General features: G+C 35.7%; 1 protein-coding gene across 16 annotated transcripts in view; it reads right to left on the minus strand.

The window, feature by feature from the left end:
* DMD (dystrophin) overlaps positions 1–15,939 on the minus strand; it is a 2,622,506-nt gene that overhangs the window by 1,325,821 nt on the left and 1,280,746 nt on the right. For all 16 annotated transcript variants that reach the window (XM_021079543.1, XM_021079551.1, XM_021079550.1 and 13 more), the window contains 3 exon segments: positions 12,872–12,982; positions 12,304–12,477; positions 9,213–9,368 (listed from right to left, as the gene is read on the minus strand). In XM_021079543.1, the coding sequence (XP_020935202.1) occupies positions 9,213–9,368; positions 12,304–12,477; positions 12,872–12,982 (441 nt within the window).

The raw sequence follows: 15,939 nt of genomic DNA on the forward strand, positions 1-15,939 counted from the left end.
ATAAAACAGGAGGCACTGCCATCTTAAGGAAAATTGAATTTTACAGGTTTTGTTTTGTTTTGGTGAAGGGATACATTTAAAAGAGTGCCACCTGCAGTAGAAAGTTTCAGCAATCACCGTTTCATGAACACTTAAAAATATAAGTGAGGCTGGTACAAGTATTGACGTTTTGCATATAAGCATTTGAGGCTGAAATGAGTATTGTTATGTATATATATTGTCATACAAATTAAAGCATACAGGAGCCACACAAGGAACTGTAATTATTATTATATCTAAGGTACTAGGTATAATATCTCTCAATAAAATTAGATTTAGATATAAGAAACTCTTTTATTTTCATTCATTGAACAATTAAGCTAAGTTGGTGATATTAATCAAGCTAATATAATTGTATTAAGAAAGTGCCATAGACTTAACTGCAGTCCCCCTCAAAATTAATAAGTTGAAGTCCCAGCACCCATGCGATTGTATCTGAATACAGAGTGTTTAGAAAGTAATTAAGGTTAAATGAAGTCATAAGGGTGAGACCCTAATCAGATAGGATTATGGCCCTACTAGAAGAGGAAGAAAAAGATATCCCTACCTTTCCCTCCATCCCTCTCATCCTCTCCTTCCTTTCTCCACCTCTCCTCACTCTCCCTCCTTATCCACCATGTGTGAACACTGTGAGAATATGACTGTCTGCAAGCCAGGAAGCAGGTCCTTACTAGACTAACACCTTGATACTGATCTTTCTTCTCAGCCTCCAGAACTGTGATAAATGAAACATTCTCATTTAGGCCATCTAATCTATGGTGTTTTGTTATGGTAGCCTAAGCTGTCTAATACAAAAAAGTTATATATATATATATATATATATACATATATATATATATACAATTATATATATTACTAAGAAGGATTTGTATGTTTATATAAAAATAATAATGTCTTAAGATATGCTTAGTTTCATTTCATCAAAAAAAAAAAACCCATCATTGAAGGCATTTGTAATATTTAAATATGGAAATTTTTTTGAGAAGGAATATGTGACTTAACATTTTTTAACATTATATTTACACATGTCCCTTTATCACCAATGTTTCTAAATCTTTATTTGAAAAATAAATGCCTGCCCTATATTTTTCCTGCATTCTGTCATGCTTTTAAAGCTAAGTATGATTTCTTAGTAATCATTCATTTTGCTTTAATGATATTCCTAAGTGCCAAATGGTTAAATAAACATATACTTCCAAATTTTCATGGATTAGTAGGTCTTAACGTCTTCATGAGAATCATTCACTTCTTAATAATAATCAACTCAGGACAGTCTTCTAATGTCATTTTTATTGTTTTAAATTCTAAGTGATTTATTCAACATTATTTTATGTTAAATTTACACTTGCAAAGGCAAAAAAAAAAACCTGTACAAATTCTTCAAGGCAAAGGCCCAGACAATAATTTATGTTTGAAAAAGGAAACTCTAACTCAAAACATGTAAAATACAAATTAGAATGTTTTTAAAACAAAAAGACCAGCAACTAATATGAATGGCTGCTAGCAGGTTTTCATTTGATTCTAAAATTTGCTTTATCTCACTGATAAGTAATTTGCAATTTGTATCTCCAAAACATATCTTAAATCTACTTTCTGTGTCAAATATTAGAATTATGTCTCTGCACGGCTACGTCTCAACATATAGGAAAGCATTTACATTTGTGTCTAAGATGAAGTGACAATTTTCTCATTGATGTTGTTATATTCAATAAAGTTGAGAACCTGAGCCCTAAAAATAGGTCCATTTCTCCCCACTGGTCTCAGTAAAGCTCTTTCTATGTAGAATGTATCAACTCTATTATACCTAAATATAAGTAGGTATATTCATAAAATTATCAGCCTTCATGTTATTATAAATACATGCAATGAAAAGAAGGGGCAAGTTAAAAAGACCTTTTAGAATTATCTGAGAGACCAATGAAAATCTCCCTGAGCTTTATACATTTTTTATTTTTAATGTTTTTTATTTTATTTTTTATTTAATTTAATTTATTTTTTTATTTTCTAGGGCCACACCAGCAGCACATGGAGGTTCCCAGGCTAGGGGTCTAAACAGAGCTGTACCCACCGGCCTACAACAGAGCCACAGCAACACAGGATCCAAGCTGCATCTGCGACCTACACCACAGCTCATGGCAATGCCAGATCCTTAACCCACCAAGAGAGGCAAGGGATCGAACCTGCAACCTCATGGTTCCTAGTAGGGTTTGTTAACCACTACACCACGACAGGAACTCCTATACATTTTTTAAAATGTAGACTGGAAAGATCATTACCGATTAATTACTATTTCTTTTTTTTAATTTTTATTGTTATTTCCACAATGCAATCTTTTTTCTACTGTACAGCATGGTGACCCAGTTACACATACACGTATATATTCTTTTTTCTCACATTATCATGCTCTGTCATAAGTGACTAGACATAGTTCTCAGTGCTACACAGCAGGATCTCATTGCTACTCCATTCCAAAAGCAACAGTTTGTATCCATTAACCCTGGGCCCCCAATCCATCCCAATCCCACCCTGCCCCCCGAGGCAACCACAAGTCTATTCTCCAAGTCCAAGATTTTCTTTTCTTTGGAAAGGTTCATTTGTGCCATATATTATATTCCAGATAGAAGTGATATCATATGGTATTTGTCTTTCTCTTTTTGACTTACTTCACTCAATATAAGAGTCTCTAGTCCATCCATGTTGCTAAAAATGGCATTATTTTTGTTCTTTTTTTATGGCTGACTAGTATTCTTTTTTTTATTCAAATGAATTTATCACATCTGTAGTTGCATAATGATCATCACAATCCAATTTTATAAGATTTCCATCCCATAACCCAAGCACATCCCCCCACCCTCCCAAACTATCTCCTCCAGAGATGATAAGTTTTTCAATGTTTGTGAGTCAGCATCTGTTCTACAAAGAAGTTCAGTCTGTCCTTTTTTCAGATTTCACATGTCAGTGAAAGCATATGATGTTGGTGTCTCATTGTATGGCTGACTTCACTTAGCATGATAATTTCTAGGTCCATCCATGTTGCTAAAAATGCCATTATTTCTTTCCTTTTAATGGCTGAGTAATATTCCATTGTATATATGTACCACCTCTTCTTGATCCACTCCTCTGTCAATGGACATTTAGGTTGTTTCCATGTCTTGGCTACTGAAAATAGTGCTGCAATGAACACTGGAGTACATGTGTCTTTTCCAGTCATGGTTTTCTCTGGATAAATGCCCAGGAGTGGGATTGCTGGATCAAATGGTAGTTCTATTTTTAGTTTTCTGAGGAATCTCCATCCTGCTTTCCACAGTGGTTGCACCAATTTACAATCCCACCAACAGTGTAACAGGGTTCCTTTTTCTCTACACCCTCTCCAGCACTTATTGTTTGTAGACTTTTTGATGATGGCCATTCTGGCTGGTGTAAGGTGGTACCTCAGTGTGGTTTTGATTTGAATTTCTCTAGAATGAGTGATGTTGAACATTTTTTCATGTGTTTTTTGGCCATCTGCATGTCTTCTTTGGAGAAGTGTCTGTTTAGATCTTCTGCCCATTTTTTGATAACCCCATCAATACTCTGAGAGGTGGATCTGAGAAGATGTTGCTGTAGTTTATGTCAGAGACGGTTTGGCCTATGTTTTCCTCTAAGAGGTTTATACTGTCTGGTCTTATATCTAGGTCTTTAATCCATTTGGAGTTTATTTTTGCGTATGGTGTTAGGGAGTGTTCTAATTTCATTATTTTCCATGTGGCTGTCCAATTTTCCCAGCACCATTTATTCAACGGGCTATCTCTGCTCCATTGTATATCCTTGCCTCCTTTGTCAAGGATGAGTTGGCTGTAGGTGGGTGGGTTGAATTCTGGGCTTTCTCTCCTATTCCACTGATGTATATGTCAGTCTTTGTGCCAGTACCATATGGTTTTGATGACTGTTGCTTTGTAGTATAGTCTAAAATCAGGGAGCCTGATTCCTCCAGCTCCATTTTTCTTTTTCAGGAGGTCTTTAGCTATTCTGGGTCTTTTGGTCTTTTCCAAACAAACTTGAAAATATTTTGAGTTCTGTGAAATACATCCTTGGTACTTTGATAGGGATTGCATTGAATCTGTAGATTGCCTTAGGTAGTATAATCATTTTGATAATATTGACTCTTCCAATCCAAGAGCATGTCATGTCGTTCCATCTGTTTGTGTCATCTGTGACTTCATTTATCAGTGTCTTATAGTTTTCAGAGTAGAGGTCTTTGGCTCTTTAGGCACGTTTACTCCTAGGTATTTTATTCTTTTGGATGTGATGGTAAACGGCATTGCTTCCCTAATTTCTCTCTCTGATCTTTTGTTGTTAGTATATAGAAATGCCATTTTGATTTCTGTGTATTAATTTTGTATTCTGCAACTTTGCCAAATTCATGGATGAGCTCTGACAGTTTTCTGGTAGAGTTTAGGATTCTCTAGGTATAATATCATGTCATCTGCAAGTCGTGATAGTTTTACTTCTTCCTTTCCAAATTGGATTCCTTTTATTTCTTTTACTTCTCTGATTGCTGTGGCTAGGACTTCCAAAATATGTTGAAGAAAAGACATCCTTGTCTTGTTTGTGATATCAGAAGGAATTCTTTCAGTTTTTCACCATTGACAATGATGTTCACTCTGGGTTTGTCACATATGGCCTTGATTATGTTGAGCTAGGTTCCCTCTGTGCCCACTTTCTGAAGGGTTTTTATCAGAAATGGGTGTTGGATTTTGTCAAAGGCTCTTTCTGCATCTATTGAGAGGATCATATGTTTTTTCTTCTTCAGTTTGTTAATGTGGTGTATCACACTGATGGATTTGCAGATATTGAAGAAGCCTTGCATCCCTGGGATAAATATCACTTGATCATGATGTACAATCCTTTTAATGTATTGTTGGATGCGGTTTGCTAGCATTATGTTGAGGATTTTTGTATCTATGTTCATCAGTGAAAGTGGCCTATAGTTCTCTTTTTTTTGTGGTATCTCTGTCTGGTTTTGGTATCACGGTGATGGTGGCCTCATAGAATGAGTTTGGGAATATCCCTTCCTCTGTGATTTTTTTAGAGTAGTTTCAGAAGGATAGGTGTTGCTCTTCTCTAAATGTTTGATAGAATTTGCCTGTGAAGCCATCTGGTCCTGGACTTTTGTTTGTTGGAAGTTTTTTAAACACAGTTTCAATTTAAGTACTTGTGTTTGGTCCATTCATCATTTCTATTTCATCTTGGTTTAGTCTTGTAAGATTGTATTTTTCTGAGAATTTGTCCATTTATTCTTTGTTTTCCATGTTACTGGCGAATAGTTGCATGCAGCAGTCTCTTAGGATCCTTTGCATTTCTGTGATGTCCATTGTTACTTCTCCTTTTTCATTTCTAATTTTATTGATTGCAGTCCTTTCTGTTTTTTCTTGATACGTCTGGCTAAGTATTTATCAAATTTGTTGATTTTTTCAAAGAACCAGCTTTTCTTTTCATTGGTCTTTTCTGTCGTTTTTTTCCTTTCTATTTCATTGATTTATGCTCTGGTCTTTATGATTTCTTTCCTTCTGCTAACTTTAGGTCTTGTCTGTTCTCTCTGTAGTTTCTTTAGAGGTTACATTAGGTTGTTTATTTGAGCTTTTTCTTGTTTCCTGAGGCAGACTTGTACTGCTATAAGCTTTCCTCTTAGAATGGCTTTTGCTGCATCCCATAGGTTCTGGAGTGTCATATCTTTGTTGTCATTTACTTCTAGGTAATTTTTAATTTCCTCTTTGATTTCTTCAGTGATCCATTGGTTGTTTAGTAGTGTGTTGTTGAGTCTCCATGTGTTTGTGTTTTTTGCAGTTTTTTTTTCTTGTTGATTTCCAGTCATACAGCATTGTGTTTGGAAAAGGTGCTTGATATGATTTCAATTTTCTTAAAGTTACCAAGGTTGGAGATGTAGCCCAGGATGTGATCAATTCTAGAGAATGTTCCATGTGAACTTGAGAAAAATGTGTATTCTGTTGTTTTTGCTTGGAATGTCCTATAAATATCTATTAAGTCCATCTGGTCTAATGCTTCATTCGGGGCCTGCGTTTCCTTATCGATTTTCTGTCTGGATGATCTGTCCATTGCTGTAAGTGGGGTGTTAAAGTCCCCCACTATGATTGTGTTATTGTCAATTTTCCTTTTAAGGTTCTTAGCAGTTGCCTTTTATATTGTGGTGAACCTATGTTGGGTGTGTCGACATTTGAAATTATTATATCTTCGAGGATTGATCCTTTGATCATTATGTAATTACCTACCTTGTCCCTTAAAATATTCTTCATTTTAAGTTCTATTTTGTCTGATATGAGTATTGCTACTTCATCTCTCTTTTGATTTCCCTTTGTATGGAATATTTTCTTCCATCTCTCTTTCACTTTCTCTTTCACTCTCACTTTCAATTTGTATGTGTCCCTAGAAGTGAAATGGGTCTCCTGAAGACAGTGTATATATGGGTCTGGTTTTTGTATGCATTCAGCCAGTCTATGTCTTTTGGTTGGGGCGTTTAGTCCATTAACATTTAAGGTAATTACTGATACATATGTTCTTATTGTCGTTTTATTAATTGGTTTGGATTTGTTTTTGTTGTTCTTTTCTCTTCCCTTCTTCTCTTGTTCTCTCCTCTTGTGGTTTGATGACTATCTTTAGTGTTGTATCTGAGTAGATTTTTCTTATTTGTTTGTCTATCAATTGTAGATTTTTGGTTTGCAGTTATTCTGAAGTTTTTTTTTGTTTGTTTGTTTTGTTTTTGTCTTTTTGCCATTTCTAGGGCTGCTCCTATGTATATGGAGGTTCCCAGGCTAGGGCGTCTATTTGGAGCTGTAGCCACTGCCCTACACCACAGCCACAGCTGTACGGGATCTGAGCTGCATCTGCAACATACACCACAGCTCACGGCAATGCTGGAACCTCAACCCACTGAGCAAGGCCAGGGTTTGAACCTGCAACCTCATGGTTCCTATTCAGATTCATTAACCACTGAGCCACGATGGGAACTCTCTGCAGTTTTGATATGAGTCTATACATGTAAGAGATTGTTTTAAGTTGTTGATCTCTTAATTGCAACTGCATCTCCAGTGTCCTGCATTTGTACCCACCTCTTCTCACGATTTCTGATTTTGGTGGCATATTGTGTGGGGATGATTTTGTATCTTTACTGTATATATACCTTTACTGGTGAGACTTGTCATTTTGTGGTGTTTGGTTTCTGTTTGCAGCCTTTTCTTTTCTGTCTAGAGAATTTCCTTTAGTATTTGTTGTAAGGCTGGTTTAGTGTTGCTGGATTCTCTCAGCTCTTTCTTATCTGTGAAGCTTTGGATTTCTCCTTCAAATCTGAATTAGAGCCTTGCTGGGTAGAGTAATCTTGGTTGGAGGTTTCTTCCCTTTCATCACATTAAGTATGTCATGCCACTCCCTTCTGGCCTGCAGAGTTTCTGCTGAAAAATCTGCCAATAACCTTATTGGGGTTCCCTTGTATGTTACTTGTTTCTTTTCCCTAGCTGCTTTCAACATTTTCTCATTGTCTTTAATTTTGGTCAGTTTGATTAATATGTGTCTCACTGTATTCCTCCTTGGGTTTATTTTATATGGTACTCGTTGTGCTTCCTGGATTTAAGTGAGTGGTTCCTTTCCCATGTTAGGGAAGTTTTCGGTTATTATCTCTTGGAATATATTTTTCTGTCCCCTTCTCTCTCTTCTCCTTCTGGCATCCCTATAATACAAATGTTGGTGCATTTAACATTATCCCAGAGTTCTCTGAGACTCTCTTCATTTGTTTTCAATCTTTTTTCTCTGTTCTGTTCCACATCCATGATTTCCACTAATCTGTCCTCCACCTCACTTGTTCGTTCTTCTGCCTCCTTTATTCTTCTGTTGGCTGCTTCTTCTGAATTTTTTATTTCAGTTATTGTATTTTGCATCTCTTCTTGTTTATGTTTTATATCTTGTATCTCTTTGCTCAGTGTTTCCTGTAAATTATCTATCTTTGCCTCCAGTTTATTTCCAATGTCTTGCATCATCTTCAGCATCAACCATCTAACGTCTTTTTCCTGGAGGCTGAGAATCTCCTGATCCCTTAGCTGTTTTTCTGAGGTTTTTTTTCTTTCTCCCTCCTCTGAGTTATAGTTCTCTTTTTAAGTTTATAGGTTTTTGGTGTGGCGACCTTTTTACAGATAATAGCGTTGTGGCCTCTCTTACTTCTTGTGTCTGTCCCCCTTGTGGCTGAAGTTGATATGGGGGCTTGCTGAAGGCTTCCTGATGGGAGGGGCTGATTCCTGCCCACTGGCAGGTTGAGCTGATTCCTATCCCTCTGGTGGGTGGGGCTTTGTCTCTGAGTGAGATTAGAGGCAGCTGTGTGCCTGGGTGTCTTTAGGCAGCCTGTTTACTGAGGTGCGGGGTTGTGATCGCACTTGGATTGTTGTTTGGCCTGGGGCTCCTCAGTGCTGATGGGTGGGGCCAGATTCTCCCAAAATGGCCACCTCCAGAGAAAGGTATCCTGCTGAATATTCCCAAGAGCTTTGCTTCCAATGTCCTTCCCTCACAACAAGCCACATTCACACCTGTTTTCCCAGGATGTCATCCAAGAACTGCAGTCAGATTTGACCCAGATTCCTCTGGAGACTTTGCTTTGCCCTGGGACCCAGTGCATGAGAAAGTCTGTGTGCACCTTTAAGAATGGGGTCTCCATTTCCCCTAGTCCTGTGGAGCTCCTGTGCACAAGTCCCACTGGCCTTCAGTGCCAGATGCTCCAGGGGCTCTTTCTCCCAGTGCCAGATCCCCACATGTGAGAGTTTGATGCGGGGCTCAGAACTCTCACTCCTGTAGGTGAGTCTCTGTCAACCAGTTAGTTTCCAGTCTGTGGGGCTTCCCACATGGGAGGTATGGGGCTGTTTATATCATGTAATCACCCCTCCTACGTCTTGATGTGGCCTCCTCTTTCTCTTCTGGAGTAGGATATCTGACAAGTATTCTCAATAAGAACTGCACATGGGAATACATCTATCTCTATGTAAGTACATGTGTGTATGTATCCATGTATCTATCTATAAGGAATAAATATTTAAGATTTTCTAAGATATTAATTGTATGTAATTACTGATGCTCACTTTACAATAAATAAGGAAAGTGGGAAGAAGCCAGAGCTTATGGTTTCAGCACATACTCACCTTTGCTCCCAGCTCATTATAATGTAATTTCAAAGCTGTTACTCTTTCATCAAGCTCCTTAGGGTTTTCTGTTTGCTTCTTCTGTACAATCTGACGTCCAGTTTTGATCACCATCTCCACTTCAGACTTCACCTCACTCAGACTTTTATACAAGTTCTAAGTTAAAACATAAACAAAATAAATGATAACCAATAGGGTCTATATCACACTATTACAAATAAAAGGAAATAAGGGTAAAGATCACCTGAACTGCTATTCCATGGTTACAGTTTTAATGGAGTATCATTTTTCAGCTGTGATCAATATCCAGCTTTGCATTTTCTGTTGATTTAATGTTTCTTTGTAATTGTATGTACACATACAGGCATGTATATTATACAGGTATGCTTACCAAAGAGTACATCATACATATATTTCGTTCTTCATTTCAAGTTTATAAAGATCATTTCAAAGAATTATATAATTTCTATTTTAAATGTTACAATTATATAGTTCTAGCTGTGAATTTGGAAAAATTCATTTAGTCATTCACCATGTCTTTACTGAGTGCCTACTTATACCAGACAGTATTTGAGTCACTAGAAAATCAGTGGTGACCAAGCTAGACATGCTCAGCATTCATGGTGTTACATTTTAGTCAGTATAAAACATCTAAAAATCCAGATGATAAATTCAGTATATATTAGATGATATATAAAGAAGGAAGGTAATTTTAAAGTTTAATTAAATTATACAGATTTATTTTCTTAATGGGGCTGATTAAATATAGACTGATATAAAATATTATGTAAAACTCACATGTATATTGCAACTATAAAGAACACATATATTGTTTTACAAAAGTATATTGCCATAACAAATCCTCATGAAACATGTTCCATAGTCTTCCATCATAGTTATTTTTCTTGGAAACATATGTTTGAATGTATGTATGTATATATACATGTATGCATGCATGTACATATGTATATGTATAAATATAGGTATATATACAGGCATATGTAATATTTATATTATACATTGCTGCATTAAGTTGTTCAATGGTAATTTTAAACAAAAACTACTTATTTTGTTGGTACTAAGAAATAAAGCTGTTAGTAATTGCTGTTTGTGGAGAATTAGGATGGAAATGAGGTTTGTTTTTACTTTTAAGTTTAAAATAAATGTTTAAAACAAAGGTTTTATAAATGCTGAGCAATTATTTTATTATTAAGCCTCCAAACATAATCTATTTCCATCTTAATCCCCTCTTTGATGATTTTTTGATGTTGTTATTCCTTTATTAATAATTGTGAGTTCTTTCTGAACTTTCCAGATTTTTAATCTTCATTTACTTATATCTTAGGAATTATAAATATATCTGAGTATTTAGAAACATTTAAATCATTAATTGACACACTTTGATTCAACTTCTGAATTTTGGAACTCAAGATACGTCCAAATGATTTACAATTTAAATTGTTTTAAATGTCAATGACTGGCCTATATGATGAAAGATCATTCAAGTATTGAAATCCATTAACATCATGTCACTCAATAGACAGAAAATATTTATCACTAAGGAAGGGAAATAGTCTATATTTGCATTCATATTGGTAAGACTTTTTTTAACAGAAGAAAAATTTCTTGAGGCAAAGGCCATGATTATAGTATATGCAATAGAGATCTTAAATAATGGAAAGATACAGAGTTTTTAAAGAAAAGATATACCTATGGAAGAGCATCTTGAATTCGTCCTGACATTTAAACCAGAACCAGAAACAGATTAAGTACCTTGCTCAGTTTCCTCCATAGTGAGTTAGGGCATAGAAACGCCTGGGCTTAGGTAGGGTTTTTTTCAGTTCATATTTACTAGTAGAGGTACTATTAGAGATCTGGTCCTAAAAGAGGATGAACAGCTCTCCTTTTGTGAATATACTTGGCCATGATGAAAATGTACTTGGGTCATTTTGCTTTCAGGTTTTTTTTTTTTTTTTTTTTTTTTGTAAAACTTGAGATATGTTCCCATGTATTCCTAATGTTATTCATCAAATACCAGCTAATAACTATACACAATTATTAAAAAAATTATTACAAAAAATTTCTTTTACAGGTGAGAATATTTACAATCATAATGTCACTCAAGTGCAGCCTATATTATTGAGCAATTTTATTGAACAAAAATTACCTCAAATTTTCACGAAGAAAATTTTTGTTTAAAAGAATGATATTTTCCCATTCATCATGATATAATTTAAATGCACATAAGGGTTTCATTTTCATTTATGCAATGGAGTAGAAGAATAAAGAATACTTGACACAAAGAACTAAATAGTTAATTTTTTCCCTTTAATGTTAATGGCACTCAGTGCTTTTTATTTTATATGAATTTCTACCTTGATATTCCATAGTACACATAGATTAATAATACTCATATCACTCTAGTAGATGCTGTCATAGTTCAGCTTTATGTTGTCAGAAGAGTCATTTGACTTAGTGAATTTTCAATAATTGCAATAAAGAATGCTGCATGAAATCTCCATAGTGAAGATTACAGGTTAATCGTACCTTCCATACCTCTTTATTATGTCTTTGTGGTCTGGAAGCATTTCAGTGAATATTCAGCCCTGATATTTAAAGGAAATATACTCTGAAGTTTGAAGTAAGTATGCCTGGACTGGAATCTTGCTTTTGCCTTTCACTAACTGTTTGTCTTTAAATTCTTTCATTTAATCTGTGGTCTTGAGAATTAAAGGTCACTTATGTGGATCACTGAGCTTCCTTGGCACTCATTTCTAGAATATTTCTTATTATTGTAAGTACTGTTGTTGTTGCTGTCTCCAGACTAATATATTTACTTTCAGGATTTCCATTGTAAAAATATTTTCAAAATTCTGTAAGAATTAAACAAAGATTATTTCCCTCATATTCTGCACAGTCCTTGGAAAATTACAGACTCAAAAAAAGGCATCTATAGAATAGTAGAAGTAGCTACTATTTCAGTAATATTTCTTGTCTCTCAATACACCTGTGTTAATTTTTGTTCTTACATCAAATACTTAATAAGGAAAGTCAAGGGGAATTTAACACATTTGCCATCAGAAATACTTACCACACAATGATTTAACTGTGACTGTACTACTTCCTGTTCAACACTCTTTATTTCCAATGCAGGCAAGTGCATCTTCACTTCATCTAAAATCATCTTACTTTCTTGCAGACGCTGCTCAAAATTGGCTGGCTTCTGGAATAATCGAAACTTCATGGAAACATCTTGCAATTTTTTCTGTAAAGACAATGTAAAAAACTACCAATTTAATTTTGCCTTCCAAGCAATAACCAGTCATACACTTGTTAATATATTTCCTTTATTTTGGGAGATATACAATAATCAAAATAAAAACAAACTAAAGAAACCTTTTTTTCCATCTGTCCAGCACAAAGGATACATGCTTTGGGGAGAATTCAGTAATTGTTATTAATATGATACTAAATAAAAGATGATTAACCTAGTTTATCCTTAAAGTGTACAATTCAAAGTAGTCTATCATTTCTATATCATAGTGTGGTTTTCAAATAATGACCTTAATTGAAATTTGCTAATAAACAAGTTATCTAATATAGACTACATTTTAATATTTGACTAAAACAAGCTCCTTAGTTAATGCAATAATATTTACCTGTGCCAGTTCAATTTGGGATAGTACCCTTGGGGCAGCTTCCTTTCCCTGGTAATGTTTCTTCATTTCTTCTAAGCTGATCTCATGACTTGTCAAATCAGATTGAATTTTCTGTTGGGAGGACAGCATTTTAAGTCACCATGCTTTGCAAGTTATTGCAAAGAACAAGTCACTTTCCAAGAAAATGGAATGCAGGAAATCTCTCAAAACATTATTACAAAGTAGCATTTTTCAAAATTAAAATAAATGTTTTTTGTTTTTGTTTTTGTTTTTTACTTAGTGAAACTACCAAAAAATGAAATGACTTATCTCCTATTGGGATTATTAATAAGATAAACTATCCTTTTGAGTCAGTGATAATAAACAGCTATTTCAGACATCAATGTCAGTAGGAAGTATCTCTTTATATCTAGTACATAAAACTGTTATTCTTTTATCTTTGAATTTACACTCAAAGCTGACCAAAAACAGATGTTAACCTTTATTTAGCATTTAATATATAAGCCGGAGTTCCTGTCGTGGTGCAGTGGTTGACGAATCCGACTAGGAACCATGAGGTTGCGGGTTCGATCCCTGACCTTGCTCAGTGGGTTAAGGATCCAGCATTGCCGTGAGCTGTGGTTTAAGTGGCAGACGCAGCTCGGATCCTGTGTTGCTGTGGCTGTGGCATAGGCTGGCGGCTACAGCTCCCATTAGACCCCTAGCCTGGGAACCTCCATATGCCGTGAAAGCAGCCCAAGAAATGGCAAAAAAAAAAAAAAAAAAAAAAAAAAAAAAAAACCTAACTGTGAAAACAGTAAGACATAATGAGGAAGTTGCACTTGGACAATATTCCTGAATAGTGATCTTTATTCAGAAATTCCTTGCCTTATTTCAGTCAAATTTCAGAGAAACTATGGACATAGGAAAGGAAAGCTAATGCCTCAAATGGCCTTGCTTTTTGTCTGATACACACTTAATGGCTTCCTGAAGAGACTAATTTGTAAACTTTAAAGAACTATAAACTATTTCCATATTTTCTATAATGAGTTAAGACATTTTGATCCAGTTCTATTTAAAACTATGTCTGATTTGACTTATACATTTCCTTTTTTTGTTTGTTTGTTTGTTCTTTTTTACTTTTCTAGGGCTACACCAGCAGTATATGGAGGTTCCCAGGCTAGGGGTCTCATCAGAGCTATAGCCTCCAGCCTGCACCAGAGCCACAAAAATGCAGGATCCAAGCCGTGTCTGCGACCTACACCACAGCTCATGGTAATGCCGGATCCTTAACCCACTGAGCAAGGCCAGGGATCAAACCGGCAACTTCATGGTTCCTAGTCGGATTTGTTAACCACTGAGCAACAATGGGAACTTTGGCTTATATATTTCTGAGCCAGTTACAGGAGTGGGTCAAACCCTGAATAGTACAAAGACCAAAAGTATAAGTTAATTCATTTCTTTCTACAAGATCCAACAAAAATCAGCTACTGGTAAAATTATTCTAGTTTAAAATCCAGCCTCTGGGAGTTCCTGTTGTAGCTCAGCAGTTAATGAACCCTACTAGCATCCATGAAGATGCAGGTTCAATCTCTGGCCTCGCTCAGTGTGTTAAGGATCCGGCATTTCCATGAGCTGTGGTATAGGTCACAGACGCAGCCTGGATCCTGCATTGCTATGGCTGTGGTATAAATTGGCAGCTACAGCTCTGATTGGATCCCTAGCCTGGGAACCTCCAAATGCCATGGGTACATCCCTAAAAAACAAAATGACAAAAAAAAAAAAATTCAGCCACTGTCATACTATCATAAATAAGATAGTGAAGAAGAAATTGATTAACTTATACCATAGGGTCCATAAATTTTTCATGCAAAACAATTTGTATAATGCATATTAGCATAACCTAATTTATACCAATTGGAATCAATTCTGGTACATATTATTAGAAAATAACATTAGTTTGCCTAGCAGTTAATCAGAGAGAACTATATCCCTGAAAAGAGTAATGAGAATTATCCCAATAAAATAGGCTAAGTGGTAAAGGATTTAGTTAGAATATAAGGTTATAAATGCAAGATATACCTTAACATTATTCCTTAGCAGATTGATCCCAGCAATTATAAAGGCAAAGTAATTTTGAACTATTTAAGTAATAAGAATTCTGTTTTAAAATTGGAGTTCCTGTCGTGGCTCTGTGTTTAACAAACCTGACCAATATCCATGAGAATACAGGTTTGATCCCTGGCCTTGCTCAGTGCGTTAAGTATTCAGCATCGCTATGAGCTTTGGTGTAAGTCACAGGCAGGGCTTGTATCCTGCATTGCTGTGGCTGTAGCAAAAGCCGGCATCTGCAGCTCCAATTGGACCCCTATCGTGGGAACCTCCACATGCCATGGATGTGGTCTTAAATAGACAAAAGACAATAAAATAATATAAAGAAGAGCAAAGACTCATGCAAATCCATAGTGGTTTTTAATATAGTATCTTCAGTGGTTGAATTACTACACTGAATAAGAAATATGGACCTATTTTCCAGGAACCATAGAATTTGGGGGTTAGGAATCCTAATAAGTGCATAACACATTTCATACACAGAGAAATACTAAATAATCTACAAAACTTAATAGGACTATACACAGTAGAGTAACACTTAGCTGGAGTTAACAGATGTCATAGGAAAGGTAATGTTAAAGTAGAACTCTGAATAATTTGCAGGCACTGTTGGGAATACCAGAGGCTTCAGGGACTTTATGGTCATGACTTCTCAGGAGAAAAATGCTCAGTCCCCTCAAAATGTCATGTGTGTCAACAACAACCATGTCTCTGCCACATAACCCTGGCCACATCCAAGTCATGGATAATTAGAACATAAACAATGCTAGTGCCCAGGTAGGTCCACCAGATTCCCTTTCAGAACTGACAGAAGAAAGTCTGTTCAAGCTCTGTGGGTGCCTGGAACACATATGCTAGGAGATATGCTTATGAAGTTCTTACACTGCACTTTCAATTTAGGGATAGCCAAAGTCTATAAACAGAAAGAGAAATAAGAAAGAGATGCATAATAGGAGAGGTAGAATCAAAAACACTGA

This window comes from Sus scrofa, chromosome X, assembly GCF_000003025.6.
Source record: "Sus scrofa isolate TJ Tabasco breed Duroc chromosome X, Sscrofa11.1, whole genome shotgun sequence".
In the NCBI taxonomy this organism is placed as follows: Eukaryota; Metazoa; Chordata; class Mammalia; order Artiodactyla; family Suidae; genus Sus; species Sus scrofa.